Source organism: Mesoplodon mirus (assembly GCF_964341445.2).
Source record: "Mesoplodon mirus genome assembly, chromosome: 5".
Lineage (NCBI taxonomy): Eukaryota > Metazoa > Chordata > Mammalia > Artiodactyla > Ziphiidae > Mesoplodon > Mesoplodon mirus.
In genome coordinates this window covers 44,823,023-44,839,152 of record NC_138980.1, presented here as the reverse complement: position 1 = coordinate 44,839,152, position 16,130 = coordinate 44,823,023, and the positions used below count along the sequence as shown (strand labels likewise).

At 51.4% G+C, this 16,130-nt stretch overlaps 1 protein-coding gene across 1 annotated transcript in view; it reads right to left on the bottom strand.

Annotated features, from left to right (window-relative positions):
- The window catches only part of UNC13A (unc-13 homolog A), a gene marked incomplete at both ends in the record, with an annotated part of 58,215 nt that overhangs the window by 14,110 nt on the left and 27,975 nt on the right, over positions 1-16,130 (bottom strand). Inside the window, 21 exons of the mRNA XM_082623247.1 lie at positions 655-807; positions 1,249-1,337; positions 1,593-1,670; positions 2,252-2,335; positions 3,222-3,365; positions 3,745-3,841; positions 4,500-4,626; positions 4,820-4,905; positions 6,064-6,197; positions 8,171-8,305; positions 8,532-8,621; positions 8,942-9,010; positions 9,321-9,471; positions 9,842-10,005; positions 11,314-11,429; positions 12,395-12,564; positions 12,848-12,989; positions 13,894-14,121; positions 14,702-14,921; positions 15,217-15,288; positions 15,953-16,031. Coding sequence (XP_082479373.1) covers positions 655-807; positions 1,249-1,337; positions 1,593-1,670; positions 2,252-2,335; positions 3,222-3,365; positions 3,745-3,841; positions 4,500-4,626; positions 4,820-4,905; positions 6,064-6,197; positions 8,171-8,305; positions 8,532-8,621; positions 8,942-9,010; positions 9,321-9,471; positions 9,842-10,005; positions 11,314-11,429; positions 12,395-12,564; positions 12,848-12,989; positions 13,894-14,121; positions 14,702-14,921; positions 15,217-15,288; positions 15,953-16,031 — 2,628 coding nt within the window. The remainder of the gene's footprint in view (positions 1-654; positions 808-1,248; positions 1,338-1,592; positions 1,671-2,251; positions 2,336-3,221; positions 3,366-3,744; positions 3,842-4,499; positions 4,627-4,819; positions 4,906-6,063; positions 6,198-8,170; positions 8,306-8,531; positions 8,622-8,941; positions 9,011-9,320; positions 9,472-9,841; positions 10,006-11,313; positions 11,430-12,394; positions 12,565-12,847; positions 12,990-13,893; positions 14,122-14,701; positions 14,922-15,216; positions 15,289-15,952; positions 16,032-16,130) is intronic.

Genomic DNA, 16,130 nt, shown 5'->3' with positions numbered 1-16,130 from the left:
CATAGTGGGGGATGATCTGGAATAGGAAGGTTGGAGACCAGGGACTATGAGGGGGCTGAGGCCATGCTCAGAAGAGAGAGGAAGGGAATGAGAGGGAAAACAACAAAGAGTTCATGATTGACGGTATGGGATTGAGAGAGGGCAATCCACCATGATCCTTCCAACAAGTGACCCACCCATCCACCAAACCATCCTTACGGTAACCTTCTTTAATTCTTCCTCCATCACTTTTCCCTACCTTCCTTCTTTCCTTTCTTCCGTCCTCCCACCCATCCTCCAAACAGTTATTCATCCATCCAAATATTTACCCAACTCTCCATCCATCCATTCATCTATCCAACCATCCTTTTACCCATATACCCTCCATCTAGGTTTCTAAGCATTTATCTTTTAATCTACACATCCATCTGCCCACCCATCCCTCATGTCATTTACCATCCATTCATCCATACAAATACTTACCCACTAACCCTTCCAATCATTAACCCACCCATTTTTCCATCCCTTCATGCCTCCACTCACCCACCCATCCAAACCATTCAACCATCACCCAGCAAACATGCCCTGAGTGTTCTTTCCAGGCCAGCCCCCAGGTTTCTGAGGCCCGACCCCGGAGCCCTCCCTGGTGGACTCAGTCCACCTAGCCTGGCTCACTTGCTGTCCAGCAGGTCCATGATGGGTTGCAGTACATTGTCGGCATCCTGGGCCACACTGCTGCAGGCACTGGCTGGCACATTGCCTGTGCCTTTCACCTGGCTAAGGATGTCACCCATCTGCTTGACACAATCTTCAATGTGTGGCTGGAAGCTGGGAACACAGAGAGGAGGAGCTCAGATCAGACTCTCCTGGCCTCTGGAAGAAAGGAAGGATGAGGCTGATCTGTGGACCTTTTATCACCAGCATCAGGGAGCCATGGCATATAACAGCCAGGGTGGGATTTAATAGCAGAAATGGACATCAGACTAAGATATTTATCTGTGTTGTTTATTTCATCACACAGTCCTACTCAGGTACTATTGTTATCATCATCTCCACTTTACAGATGGGTAAACTAAGATTCAGAGAGGTTAAGCAACACACCCAAGGCCACACAGCTAGTAAGCAGTGAAGCCTGCATTGAACTCAACTTCATCTAACTCCTAGCCTGAGATCTTCGCCACTACATCTGCTGAGTCTCCAGATGCCGCAGGCTCAGCGGTCTGAGAGCTGTCCCCTCCCTTCTGCTCCCAGCCCTGGAGATGCCCCCACCTGTTAGCAAACACCCGGCTAAGCTCATCCAAGACGTTGTTGAGTTTCACCTGTAGCTCCTTCAAGATGTCACTGGCCTCAGCATCCAGCTGAGGAGGGAGAAGGGACATCAGGTCAGGTTTATAGGGCATCCACATGGATGGGGCATTTTCCCATCCGACCCAGGGAAAGGGATCCAATCCAGGGAAAGGGATACCAAGGGGCTGGAGAGGAAACTGAGGCCCAGACAGTTAAGCCGCTTGTTTGGGTTTGATGGAGTAGCTGAAGTGGAATTCATCAGGTACAGGCTCTGGGGCCTGCAGGGACACAGGGATGATGATGACCCCACAGGGTCCCTGCCTCACCTCCTTTCCTCCCATGGCTTCGAACATCTTCTCTAGCTGAACTCGCAGCTGCTGAGTGTTGTTCATGAGGATGCAGGGCTAGGGATGGGGACAGAACAGGGAGTCAGTGCTCAGGACCTCTCCCCAGAGCCTCCCCTCCCCCACACTGCCAGGGACCTCAGATGGTTACAGGGTCTGGGTCTGGAGGAAGCTGGGGTCCCATAGGGTCATCTGAGAATGGAAGTCAGCATTTGGGATCAGATTTCTGGGAGTGTTGGGGGTGTGTGTCTCTGGGGACCAACAGGGGGAAGGAGGACTCCCCCGGGGTGGGCTAAACCTGGTGGGTCCAGGAGAGGGGCTGGACCTCTGGGAGTAGCAGGAAGGGGAGTTCTTGTCACATACCAGTATTCTTCTACATGGGCTCAAGACTTTGTAAGCTCAAAATTTTGAGCTTACACCCCGAAGCATACACCCTGAAGGCTTCATTCACAACAACCAGACAATGACATGAAGGCACATCCCCTCACCTCCAGATACCCCCAGACTCACATAGTCTGACACAAAGACACACACAGTTGGACACACATGCAGACACAGGTATCAGGGCCCAGGGAAGGATGGACCTTTGGGGGTATGGAATGGGGTTAGGGGGAAACAGGACAGGGATCCCCGCAGGTCACCACTTTCTCCTTCTCCTTGGAGCAGTAGGAGGCGAAGTCCTTGGAGATGATGTCCGCATACTGGAGGAGCACATTACTGATGGTCTGGTGGGGACAGAGAGGGTGGGTCAGACAAGGGGCTGGGCTTGGATGGGCCCATCAAGAGCCACTAGTGAGATCAGGGATGAACCCCAACTCCTACTAGCACCTAAGATGGACCACTGGGCTGGGTGAATTCTCCACCCAGGATGACCATCATGGCCAAAGGGAGACACCACCAGATGAAGATGATTATTTTACATAGACCCAGCTCTTTTTTAAGCTGGGCTCAAGAGCAACCAACAATCACATTAACCCAGCCCCAAATACAAGCATAACTCAGTCCCAAATGGAATCCCAATTCCTATCTGCGATCCTCAACTTCACCCCAGGTTAAAGTCAACCCACCTGAACCTCAACCCCAGACCAATGGTTCCAACCTTCAAACTCGCCCCAACACCCACCCACATTCTCCATAAATCCTAACATTCACTCCAACCTCAATGCCCAATTGAATCTCAGTCCTAATAGTAACCCTAAAACTAACCCCAACCTCAACCCCATCTCTAAGCCTGACCCCAGCTCCAAATTCAACTCCAGCTTTAACCACAACCCTGACCTCAATCCCAACCTCAAACTCAACCTCAGCCTAAACCCTGATTCCCAACTTCAACTCCAGTCCCAATGATATTACCAGCCCTATCCTCAACCCAAACCTCAACCTCCAATCCCAACCTCAAACTTCACCCACAATTCCAATCACTATGGCATGACCAACTCCAACACTGACCTCAACCCCTACCTTAATACCAGTGATAGCACCCACCCCAACCTTGACCTCAGTCCCAACCTCAATATCAATCCTGACTCTGACCTCAATCCTAACCTCAACTCCAACCCCAACTTTGACCCTGTTCCATCCCCCACCTGGACCCCATCCACACTCCCGAACCTTGGCAAAGCGTCTCATGTAGTGCCCCACGATCTGGGGGTCAGGACACTCAAGTTTCTTGATGATCTCAAAGCTCTGATTGAGCTGGGAGAAGACATCCACCACGGAGCAAGAGAACAGGGCATGCTCTGAAGTCTGTTGGAACTGCATTGGGAAGGAGGGCAGGAGGGAGGAGAGAGGTCAGAGCCAGGCAGTTCCCAGAGCCCAACCCTCTTGCTCTCCACAGAGAGAGTCAGAATGCCCTGGGATGATAATGAGATGGACAGTGTGCAAGGCGAACTTAGAGCCAAGACTTAGAGGTGTACACAGCGGGGAGGGGTCGGGCTTGATAAACCATCATTCATTTGTTGGATGAACAAAAGACCGTCAACACTGTGAACAAGACAAACATGGCTGGCACCTTTCAGAGACTGGCCTCATCCGAAGGGCATTTTTTGCCCCCAAATTGGATCCCAATGGACCCCAGAAGTAGTGAGGCCACTGTGAGCAGACTGGGACCTTGGTGGTGGATCAGCCTTCTTACCCCGTCCTTCTTGTCTCGCTCCAGGGCTCCATGCAAGAAATCCCGGGACACTTCCTCATTCTCGTCCAGCCACTGGATGACAAAGGGCTCAAACCACCTGGAATGGAGAGACGGGATGGGGCCCTGCCGTCTCTTGTCCCCCTAACCCTCTGCTCAAACTCACGCTATGGCCTGGGTGGCCACTCCCCAGCTCCCCTCCTGCATGAGGCCTTGGCTGCTTCATCCTTGAAATGAAGGATGTGACTATTGTCAGAGCAAGGCCCAGACATGTGGAAATCCTGGTTGATAAACTGCCCCTGGGCAAGTGGGTTTATTCTCTGAAATCCTGATACAGCACACAGTAGGTCCTTGGTAAATGGTGACCATCATCCCATTCTCCAACAAAGCCCGAGAGTCAGACATCCTGAGTTCGAATCCTGGCTCCATCACTAATTAGACCTCACCTTGGGCAAATCCTTCAGCATTTTATCCTCTATTTCCTGATCCACAAAGTGGGAATGACAACACTCCCATCTCGTAGAATTGGTGAAAGGATTAAATGAGAAAAGACAAGTGGGACTGCTCAGCACGGTTCCTGATACTTGTGACCATTAATTGTCCATAGTCCAATGACTGAGAACGGAGAGCACTGGGTCTGTACCCCACCTGTGCCCCTGATGCCCAGGGAACTCTGAGGAGGTCAACCTTCCCACCCTGGACCTCAGTCTAGCTGTCAGCGCTACAGTTCTGGCTTGGGTTCAGGGCACAGGACTTACGCAGGATACTCAGGCACTCGGTCCTTAAAAGCAGGAAGCTCTGTCACATACTCATTGTAGAGCCATTTGACCTTGAAGTGGAGGTTCATGTAATCAGCACTCTTGCATAGGCGATGCTTATCGTGCTCTGGTGGGGGAAGCAAGGGGGCAGCTTAGCCGGGAGGGTCTGCCACTCTCTGTATTGGTAGTGCCCACTCTGGCCATCACTGATGTCTGACCTCAGGTATGAGGGTCCAGGGCACTCACAGCCTTAGAGGGGACACTGAGGCACAGCTACCTGCTGTAGCCAGGCTGGGAGATACAGGGGTGGGAGGACTCACCCTCCATTGCATACTTCATATCCTGGGCAAACAGATTCCACATCACTTCAGCGCTGATTTTACCCACGTTCAATTCCTGGGGAAACCTGGTGAAGGCCATGAAAGTGAATGCTTGGAAGACAGAAGCCAGGTGGCATGGGATGCTTTGGCCTTCCCAGCCCCAGAGGGTAGTGTGGGACAGGCAAGGGATCTGGATTCAAGTTCATTCATAGCTACTGACTTGCTGAGTGACTCTGCACTGGGGCCCTGCTTCTCTCTGAGCCTCCACCTACCCATCCCTCCATTCACTCATTAACCCATTCATCCATCTATCTACCTATCCATTCACCCACCCATCTGTCTATTCACCCATCTGTCCATCTCTCCATCCATCCTTGCATTCATTCCTTTATCCACCCACCCCTCCTTCCACTGATCTATACATCCATCCACTTATTAATCCATCCATCCATTCATCCATCTGTCCATCCATCCAGCTATTCATCCACCTGTCCATCCATCCATCCATCCATCTATTCATCCATCCATCTCCATTCATCTGTCCATCCATCCATTCATCCATCCATCATTTGGTCCATCCATCCAAAATCCCTCATCTTAACTCAATATCTAAGTAACCAAGAGATGCTGGCACCCCAGAGACAGGAGCCTTTCTAGCGCTCACCTCAGGGAGCAGTAAAACACAATAGCTCATTCAGCTAACACAGGCGAAAATTCTACAAACATGTAAAGCCACAAACCAAAAGTGTGCACACATTCACACAATTACACAATACACAACATTGCACATTAAAGTACATTCCACAATTGTACACAAATAACAATTAAATCCATAAACCACAACTATACACAAAAGTATATACACACATGTAAGAGATAGTGTGATGTACATGCAAAATATTTTCTAGAGTATCTAACATAGTAAATACTTGAACAACACGATCTATTGTTATTTATGAACCTACAGACACATATAAAATTACATACATATGTGCACAGTTACACAAATCAACACATACAAAATACATGTCTGATTAGACCAGTGATTGTGTACATGCACACAATTTTGTTTGTTTGCAAATTATGCCATATTTCATCCATACACAACCACATCCACAACTGCCCCCACATATACAACATTTCATATGTAATTAGATACGATTGCCTTTACACACAAGGCACAAAACTGTGACACACATTCATGACGACCTCCAGATAATTAACTGCACAGACACAGAACTCACTGGTTGAGGCAGGGAGTGTAGGAATTCTTGTCTTCCTCAATGATGGACACTATGAGAGTGATCAGCTTGGACCAGAAGTCGAGGTTCTTGATGCTGGGGCCCTGTTCCTCTGGGGGAACTTCCCCCTTCTTGGCCTGGAAAGAACAGTAGGGATGTTGGCCACAAAGGATCCAGGGGTGGGGAGCTCAGACATTTCATTATTGAGGGCCAGGAAGTTAGTGAGGAAGGGCCCCATTAACATATGTAAGTTTCGGGTGTGAGGTCTGCATGAAAAGGAACTAAACTCACATACACTGGCCCCAACAGAGCTCATGTCCACACAGCTCAACGAAGCTTAATTAGGCTCAACTCATAAAACTGAATGGAACTGAATTTAGTTGAACAAACTCAAGCCCGCTAAACCAAACAGAACTGAAATGAATGCAAATCAGGACCACTTAGCTTAACAGATGGCAGTTTTCAGAGTTAATTCAGTGGAACTGGAACAATTACACTGAATTAGTGGAATTAAACTTAACTGGATTGAATTAAACTCAAATGAACCCAATTGGATTGAACCTAATCAACTTGTTCAAGATCAAGATCAATCTAAATCAAAATAATGGAAATAAATCACCTTGAACTCAACCCAACCCAACGTAATCTAATTCAACTCAACCCAAGTCAACCCAATCCAACTCCACCTACTTATCTCAACCTAACATACTCAGGCCACCTCAATCCAGCTTTAGTTATTAATCAATGGAAATGAAAGTAGTTAAACTCAACTGAAATAAGTCCAACTCAACCAAACTCAGTTGAACTCAACGGTACCTAATCCAACAACCTAGCTCATCCTAACTCAAGCCAACTCAACCCAGTCAAGAACAATTTCAATTCAAGTAAACTGAATGGAGATGAATACATTTTTATTCAGTTAAAGTCAACTCAGTCCAACTCAGTGATGCTCACAAATTAGCCTAGAGCAATTTTTTTTTTTTTGGAACGTGTACCTTTTTTTTTTCATTTATTTTTTTAAAGGAATTTTGCTTTTTTTAAAAAAATTATTTATTTATTTATTTATGGCTGTGTTGGCTCTTCGTTTCTGTGCGAGGGCTTTCTCTAGTTGCGGCAAGTGGGGGCCACTCCTCATCGCGGTGCGCAGGCCTCGCGGTGCGCAGGCCTCTCACTGCCGCGGCCTCTCCTGTTGCGGCCTCTCCTGTTGCGGAGCACAGGCTCCAGACGCACAGGCTCAGTATTTGTGGCTCGCGGGGCTTAGTTGCTCCGCGGCATGTGGGATCCTCCCAGACCAGGGCTTGAACCCCTGTCCCCTGCATTGGCAGGCAGATTCTCAACCACTGCGCCACCAGGGAAGCCCCAGCCTAGAGCAATTTTAACTGAAGTCAAGCAAACAGAAATAAATAGATCTAAACTGATCATAGTTGAACTAAACCCAGCCCAGTTTAATCTACTTCATCTCAACCCAGTTCAGTTAAGAGTAATTTGATTTCAACTCAACTGAATATAAATGAACAGAATGAAATAAAATTGAACTGAGTTCAGCTTATGTGTTATCCCCTATCTGAAGCCCAAGCTGAGGAAGGGGCTCAGCTCCCACAGCCTCTTGCAATTCCTCCATCCCAGTGCTAATCACCCCGGGTTGTAAATTCCCAATTTATACATTTTTCCCTCCTAATAGAGTATAAGCTCCTGGAAACCTTACTGACAATCCTGGGACATTATATATGTAAACGACGTGTTGAAAGATCTCAAATAAATTGAGTTCAAGACTGAACTGAAGAAATTCAATTCAACTCAATATTTATTGAACTGGGACTCTATTCTAGGCACATTGTATTATGCCGGACTCAACTAAGTTTAACTAAAACCAAATTTATTGAGCTCCTACTGTGTACCAGGTGCTAAGCACTTAACTATGTTTCATCTGAAGCTTGTATCTCATTGAATCTCCTCCTTAATCCTGAGATGTGGGTTTATGATCCCATTTTACAGAGGGAGATACTGAGGCCCAGAATGGTTAAATCACTTGGGAAGGGGCAGATGTGGGACTTGGACTAGGGTCTGGTTGGAGTTCCCTAGTCCCCTCTGCCTCATCTGGGGTCCTCACCGGGTCAGTCTGGTACTCTCGACTGTAGAGTTCATGACAATTGTTGAAGATGTATTCATAAGTGGAGTTGAGGCAGGCCTTCACACAGTCCTTCACCACCTGGCTGGCTCGGGGTGGGCTCTGCAGTTCTTGCACCTGGCAGGAGGAAGTGAGATATGCATGGGTGTACACAGTTGGGACAGGAGGTACCCAGGAAGTGGCTACAAGTGGAGCTGGTTTTAAGGAAATGTTGTAGCAATGTGAAAGCAGAGGGTCACTGAGAAAGGGCACTGCTTTCCAGAAGAAATGTTACTCATTTAGGAGCTAACAGACCCGGAGTATACTCCTTGGAGAGCTAATGGAACTGGGTCCCCTTACCAACCTTCATCCGAAAGAAGGTGATGCTGGTGAGAAGATCCACCGTGGATTTGAGGTCCTGGAGTCTCTCTGGGCTGCTGGCTGGGAAGTTATTCTATGGAAGGGAGAAGAGAGGTGGGGTTATGGAAGAAGGCCGGGGGATGATGGGAGACAGCATTTTAGGGGAGACACAAGAGCCTCCAACTTTCAGGAGGTGTGTTAGGGGTCATTGAGAACACCTTGAAGTAACTGGGGTTGTCTGCTTGGATACACCAAACTTTTTGGGCAGGTGCTGCCCACATACGTGTACATGTGTCAGAGGAACACATTCTACGTGTTAAGATGGGTCCTCCCATGTGCATGCCTGCTGGCAGGTGTCCCCTCCAGGCACACACATGCATGGGGTGAGCAAACCATCATGCATGCTCTTCTCACCCGATACATGGAGAGGTCAATCCGCAAGGAGTTATGCAGCTGGTCCAGGAGCTTCACAAAGCGTTCTTTCTGAGGAGGCAGAGGAGGAGGAGAAGGCTGGATGAAAGCAGGGACTTGGGGATCAAGTGTAGCAACTAAAGGTGGCTGCCACATTGGCTAAGTGGTTGCTATACGTTAAGTGTACCCCATACGTTGTTGAACTGACCCCTCATAACATCCATTCAACAGAGGGGTAAAATGAGGCTCAGAGAGGGGAAGTGACTAGTGCAGTGTCACATAGCAAGTCAGGTCCAGATTGGGGATCTGGAAATCACACGAGGTGTGAACAGCACAGAGTCAAGCTCTCCCTCATCTCCAGGCCCCTGCCCCTGGGACTGACCCCAAAGTTGGAGGCTGCGAAGCGGTCAGAGGCAGACACGTTGGTGGAGGCGGTGGTGTGCGCGTAATAGGCGTTGATGTTGGCAAGCAGGGTGCTCATGACGGCAGGGACCCCAGGACACATGTACTTGGAGGAGAGGCAGGCAAAGTGGCTGGTAGGAGGGAATGGGAAGCACTGGGTCTGGTGTCCAGCTCCCAGAATGCCTCTAAGACAGCCCTCACAAGCCCCCAAACTGTCTCCTTTTCCTCTGCTTGATTCTGTCCTCTGAGTTTGTCTCCTCTCTGAATTGCCCTATCTCTGCCTCTTATCTCCAGCTCTCATCCTTGTCACTCTAGCCCCCAGCAATGGCACTTGTCTAACCTCCAGGGAAATTACATAACCCCCACCACACTCACTTCCTCTCTGGCTCCTCCTCCCAAGAATCCCTTCCACCCCAGATTTGCCAGTGTCCACTTGGTAACCACCCCTCCCCCCAGTTTCCTGCACCTCATCCTCATGTCCACCACAGCCTGCAGCCTTACGTCATGGCTTGGTAGATGGACTCGACGCCATAGCGCATGGCAAACTCATCCACAATCTCCTGGGCTGTCTCATCATAGTAAACTTTCCAGGCGTCGTCACCCTTGGCATCTGGGATCTTCACGACCCCGTTGTTCTGCACGTCTGTCACGAAGTGGAACAGGTTCTGCCACCACAAGGGAGAAGGTGTCATAGAGAGTGCAAGGGGACACCGGGGGTCAGAGATCCCAAGTATAGGGCAGTTTACATCATCCATCTATCTATTTATTCATTAATTCATTCATCTACCCTTTCAGCTATCCACCACCCATCCATCCATCCAAGTACCTCAAATTTCAGCTACCCCTCATCCATCCTCCAATAGTTCAACTACACACCCATCCATCCGTCCATCTGTCCATCCACCCATCTACCCACCCATTCCTGTAACCATCTACTCCCTTACCCATCAATCCAACTACCAAAAATCCACCTGTTCACTTTATCCGTTCTTTCAGTAACTCAACCACACATCCATCCATCCCATATATTTACCCGCAACTTCACCTGTCCATCCAATAATTCATCCTTCTATCCAATCAACCATCAATCCACCCATCCATCATCCATCTGTCCATGCATCTACTCATCCATCCACCTATCCTACTACTCCAAAATTCTCCCATCCATACATCTGTGGATGGTTCAACTATACATCCATCCACCCACCCTTTCTTCCATCCATCCATCTATCCACCAACCTACTTACCCACCATACCAACTACCCCCAAATTCACCTATCCACTCATCCTTCTGTCTAGTAATTCAACCACATGCCCATCTATCCCATCTACTACCCACAGCTTAATCTGTCCATCTAACTTATCAACCCATTCAACCATCCATCCATCACCTATCTATCCACCCATCAATTTATCCATCCATCCTTCCATCCTTCATCTATCTGTCCATCCATTTATTCACCCATCCATCTATCCAACTATCCCCAATTCATGCATCCAACTCATCTATACTTCCAATAGATCAAGCACACATCCATCCATCCATCCTTTCATCTTTCCACCCATTCTTTATTTGCTCAATACTCATTCATCCAATCATTTATTCATTCAGCATACTGAGTTCTCTCCAGGAACCCCTAGGTAGCTGGAAGAGACAAACCCAGGCACACAAAAACCTAACCCCGAGTGTTCAGGACTGGGACAGTTGGAAGACCTGGATCTCTGTAGTGAGAGTCTGCCTGGAGGTCACGGAGGGCTTCTAGAGGAGGGGGCCCTGAAGCTGGACACTGATTGATGGAGAGGAGTTTTCTGAGCACAGAGAATGGCATAGGGGACAGTCTCAGAGGCCCAGGGGAATGCGAATGGTGTGGTCAGAAAGAGGAAGGAGGAGGTAGGCAGGCAGGAATGGTGAGTGGAGGTAACGTGGGAGACAAAGGTGAACTTCAAATGCAGGGTGGAGCAGTGGGCCTCACCTCGTGCAAACAGGTATACTGGACGTGGTAGGGGGCCACCTTCTCCTCGCCTTTGATCTCCACACTGATGTGTAGCCGGATGGCACCCGACACAGCAGATTTGTCAGTCCGCTTGTCTGCAGGGCGGAAAGGGATGGCAGTGTCAGAACTTCCCAATATAGCCCTGGACTATTTTAACATATGCGTAACTGCAGCCCTGTCAGACTCCCTGAATTAAGGCCTAGGTGTTTCTCCTCAGATTGGCTTCCTAGACTTGTGTCTCCCCCATTAGACTAGAATTCTTAGGCCCTGTCTCTCCCATCTCACTAGGATCCCAGATCTTGCTTCCTCACTCAGGTTAATTTCCTTGGTCTGCATCTCCCTTTTTAGACTAGGAGCCTCGCTTCTTCCCCAGGCTGTGCTCCCAGACTCTGCCACCCCCATCAAATCAAGGTCCCCGGAGTCTACCCATCTTCTTAGACAGGATTCCTGGGTCTGTGCCTCTTTCCTCAGACTAGGATCCCCAGGTCTTGCTTCCTGCTTCCCTCATCAGAATAGGATATCTAGATTTCCTCTAACCAAACTAAGAAGTTTCTAGACTCTGCTCACCCCTCTCAGACTGGGCTCTTCCTTTGCCCTCAGACTGGGCTCACAGATTCTACTCATCATTCTTAGACAGGGCTCTTGGGTCTGTAGCTCCCCTCTCAGATTAGGAATCCCAAACTCTACCTCTTCCCTTAGACTGGATTCTCAAAGTTCAATCTCCTTTCTTAGGTTAGATTCCTGGGTCTGTGTCTCTCTCCTTACACTAGGATCCTCAGGTCTTGCTTCCTGCCTTCCCCATCAGAATGAGATATGGAGAGTCTGTCCCTCCCTCACTCTCCCACACCGAAATAAGAGAGTCCTGGGTTCTGCTCACCGTCTCAGCCTGGTGCTTCCTGGCCCCATCAGACTGGGCTCACAGACTCTGCCTCCTCTGTTAGACTGAGCTTCTAGATTAACTCCTGCTGACACTGTCTCTCCCCTCCAGCTGGGCTCCCCACTTTGGTTGGCTCCCCTGGACCCCCTCCCCTCTCCCCTGCAGAACCCCACCCTTGCTCACCCAGGTTGTACCACACGTCCATCTCGCCACTGAGTGTCCGCACCTCGATGATCGTCTGCCCCAGGAAGTCATCGGATTCCCTCTTGAACCGCTGCTTCACGCGAGATTTGATGTCATCGTCCTCATCCCAGACACGCACCTTGATTCGGTCCGAGGAGTTGTGACATTCACTGCAGGGGGGAAGAAGAGGTTGGGGCAGGGGGCTTTTTTTTTTTGGTCTGTGCCGGGCTGCGGCATGCAGGATCTTCTTTGCTGTGTGCGGGACCTTTAGGTGTCACATGCGGGATCTAGTTCCCTGACCAGGGATGGAACCCAGGCCCCCTGCATTGGGAGCATGGAGTCTTAACCACTGGACCACCAGGGAAGTCCCAGGGCAGGTGTTTGAAGGCCACCCTTCAGCTGCTCCAACAGGGAGCTCCATATAGGGGGCTGGGGGCCCAGCCAGACACTTACAAGTGGAAGTTCTCCTCCCACACGGGGTTCAGGTTTCCATAGATGGTTTTTGTCCGTTTCTTGGTCTTCCCGACCTGGACGGTGACATAGGGGTCACTGGATCCTGTCTTGTCCTTTGCCTGCAAGCCCTGGGCACAGACCACTGGAAGACACACAAAACAAATATAAATGTGGGCTCAAGGAGCAAGGCATGCCAAGAACAGACACTGTCACAGGCTCCACAGGGAATGCCTGTGACAAGGACTGAGGGCTTTGTTCTGGCCACAGGAGCCCATGGACACACCCACTGGGCATGCTCGGCTTGCTAGAGTTAACATCCAGGGAACCCTCACCCAATGAAGAATATGAAGGTGCCCCAGGGTCACCCCTGGGGTGGTGCTCTACAATGTCCCCCTAAGGTCCCCAGCAGGATTGAGCCCCCAGTTGCCCACTGTATGACCTACTCATTGGCATCCTCCGCAGGGCTCTTTACCTCCCGGCTCTCAAACTCATGTCTCCACCTCCCAATGGCACTCCCTGGGACCACTTCCTGGATACCCATCTGCCCTGAAATCCTCATCTTGGAGTCTGTTTTCAGGGAAATCCCAATGATGATGAGGAATGGATAAACACCACAAGGCCCCCACCCCTGGGAAGGACCTCTCAGCCCTGGGAGGTCAATAACGTCCCCCAGTGGTCCTAGGTGTCCACTGCTTCGCCTGCTCGGCGGCACCCTGGGTAGGGCTTATTCCCTCCTGGTCTCACTTCCCAATACCCCTGGTGGCTTCCTGGGTTCACTTCCCAGATAAACTGTGTGCCCTCAACTCCTCTCCTTGAGGTCAGGTTCTGGAGGCTACCGAGCGAGATGCACCCAGTTTCATGCAAACACGTTTGGAGGCATATATGCCCAGGCTGTGGGCACAAACGCATATACACCGACGTGAGAAAGTCACGGGGACGCTCAGATACGTGCAGCAAAGGGAAGGAAGGGGCGTGGGAGGGAGCACAGGGGGCCGAGAAGAAGGGACCCCCGTGGCCGTCCCTCCCCCTCCCCCCCGCGGCCTCACCAGTGATGCTGATCTTGGCCGACCACTTGGACGTTCCATCCAGCACGCTCTGCTTGACGGCCTTCATCTGCTGCGTGTGCGCGGTCTTGGTCACCGCGAAGATCTCCTGGATGAGCTCGAAGATCTCGGGCTTGTTGCGCTCCCGGATCTTCATGCGGTCCTTGAGCACCATGATGATGTTCTGCGTCCGGTCCTCCGCCCCGTGCTTGGAGCTCTTCTCCGCCGCCCCTGCGCACAGAGACAGCCGTCACTGTACAAAGAGCACTCCGTCCCAGGAGCGAGAACCCTGATCCCCACTCCAGGGCTTCCTCATCTGCTGTCACGGACACGGGGTTCAGGTGAATCATCCCCCCAAAGCTAGAGCTGCCAGAGCTCCTACCTGCTCTCTGAATCCTCCCCCAACCAGGCCTTTCCCCCTAAAGTTCCCACCCCCGTCTTAGCCCCTCCAGTCCGCGTGAGTCCCCTTCCCCTCCGACACCCTGCCCTCTCCAAGCCCCTCCCCTCCTCGGACTCCTCTCCCCAACTTGAGCCCCCTCCCACCTCTGAACTAACCCTAACCCTAACCCTATTTTTCTCCGTGGAAACCGCTGCCTCCCATTAAGCCCGTCCCTTGAACAGTTTAGCTCCTCCCTGAGTCCCGTCCCACCCCTCTAGGACCCCTCTCACTTCTCCTTTCCCCTCCTGTCGCTCCCATCCCGTCCCACGGCCCCGCCCGTGTCCCGCCCCCTCCTCCTCGTCAGAGCCCCGCCCCCTAACCATTAACTGTCCTGCCCCTCCGTCTCCGCTCCAGCGGGAGCACGACACTCACGCTGCAGACAGTCTGCGTTGAGCAGGTCCTGGCACTTCTCGTGGCACTTGACACCGCACTCGGTACAGCGCATACCCTGCCGCGCGATGCCCCACAATAGCCCCTCACACTCGTAGCAATAGGTGGGTGTGGTGGCCGTCCACACCTCGAAGTTGTGCGGCGTCGTGCACGAGATGGGGTAGATTAAGGCTTGCAAGGTCTTCTTGTAAACGTGGTTTTTCTGCGGGGAGGGAGGGCATGCGACATGGGCGTAGAGCCTTAACCTGGGGGCACTGGCTTGCCCCGCCCTCATCCCTCCCCCGCCCCGTTCTGAGTATGGTAAAGTCCCGGTCCGTCCCCCGCCCCACACTGTCGGAATCCACGGGTTCCTGTGCACAGACTGTGCTCGCTGACGGCTGCGTTGTCGGAATTCTGGAAAGCGAGGAGTGCCTGTCTCTGCCCCATCCACTTCCTTTCCTCCAGGAGCCCCCCCAGCCCCGCCCTCCAAGCTGGGGAAGGGGAGGTGCCCCACGCACCAGCTCTTCGTTGTTCAAAGTGCTGGATGCCAAGGCCGAGGTGATGCCTGCTTTTCTGGACTGCACCAGAGACTGGAATAGGGAAGTCACCAAGGGAGTCAGAGGGATCGATTGGCACCCGGGAGGTTGTCACCGCGAGCAGAATCCCCAGCCATGGTTTGGGGCCGCCAGCCACGGATTCAAGCCACAGCCACAAATAAGAAACAGGTCACAGCAGCGGGAGCAGAACCAGAAAAGAATTGGGAGGTGACAGAAGCTCCAGGTTAGAAGAGGCCCTGGAAAGGGAGCAGCCCCACACCTCTGACTCACCCATTCCCCACCACCATGGACCAGACTGGGGAACTGCACTTGGCCATGGTCAACAGCCACAGAGCAAAACCACCAGCCAGGCCATGAAACAAGGTGGGGAGTCACCTGCTGTCTTCCCGACCCATGAACTGTTGGACATGGCAAGGTCCCCTCCCCAGAACCCATGGGATGGGGACCACTTGGAAGATCCCAGTCGGGGGCAGGGGTCTTGGGAGGAGATTCAAGGGCCTGGGCTCCCATCACTCACCATGGCCTGAAGTGTCCACGCAGTGTCCACGTAGCACGCAGGGTAGAAATTAGATCACATTAGTCCCAGAGAATACCTTGCCAGTCCCCAGCCCCAGTTCTGCCACGGGCAGTTGTACAGGTTGTACACTGCTCGTAGCAGGGCTGCTCTGCTTGGGCAGGGGAGGGCACAGGCGCTCACCAGGTCGCTCACGAGTGGGATAGGCTTCCTCTTGCGGATGTCTGGCATGCTGTCAATGATGATGAGACCACCGCCAGGGCTGCAAGACACACCCAGGGACGTCAAGGGCCCAGGGAAGTTCCCCTTCCTCCAGCAGACATCTCCTGAGGCCTGGGCAGGACACCTGATCTCCCCAGGT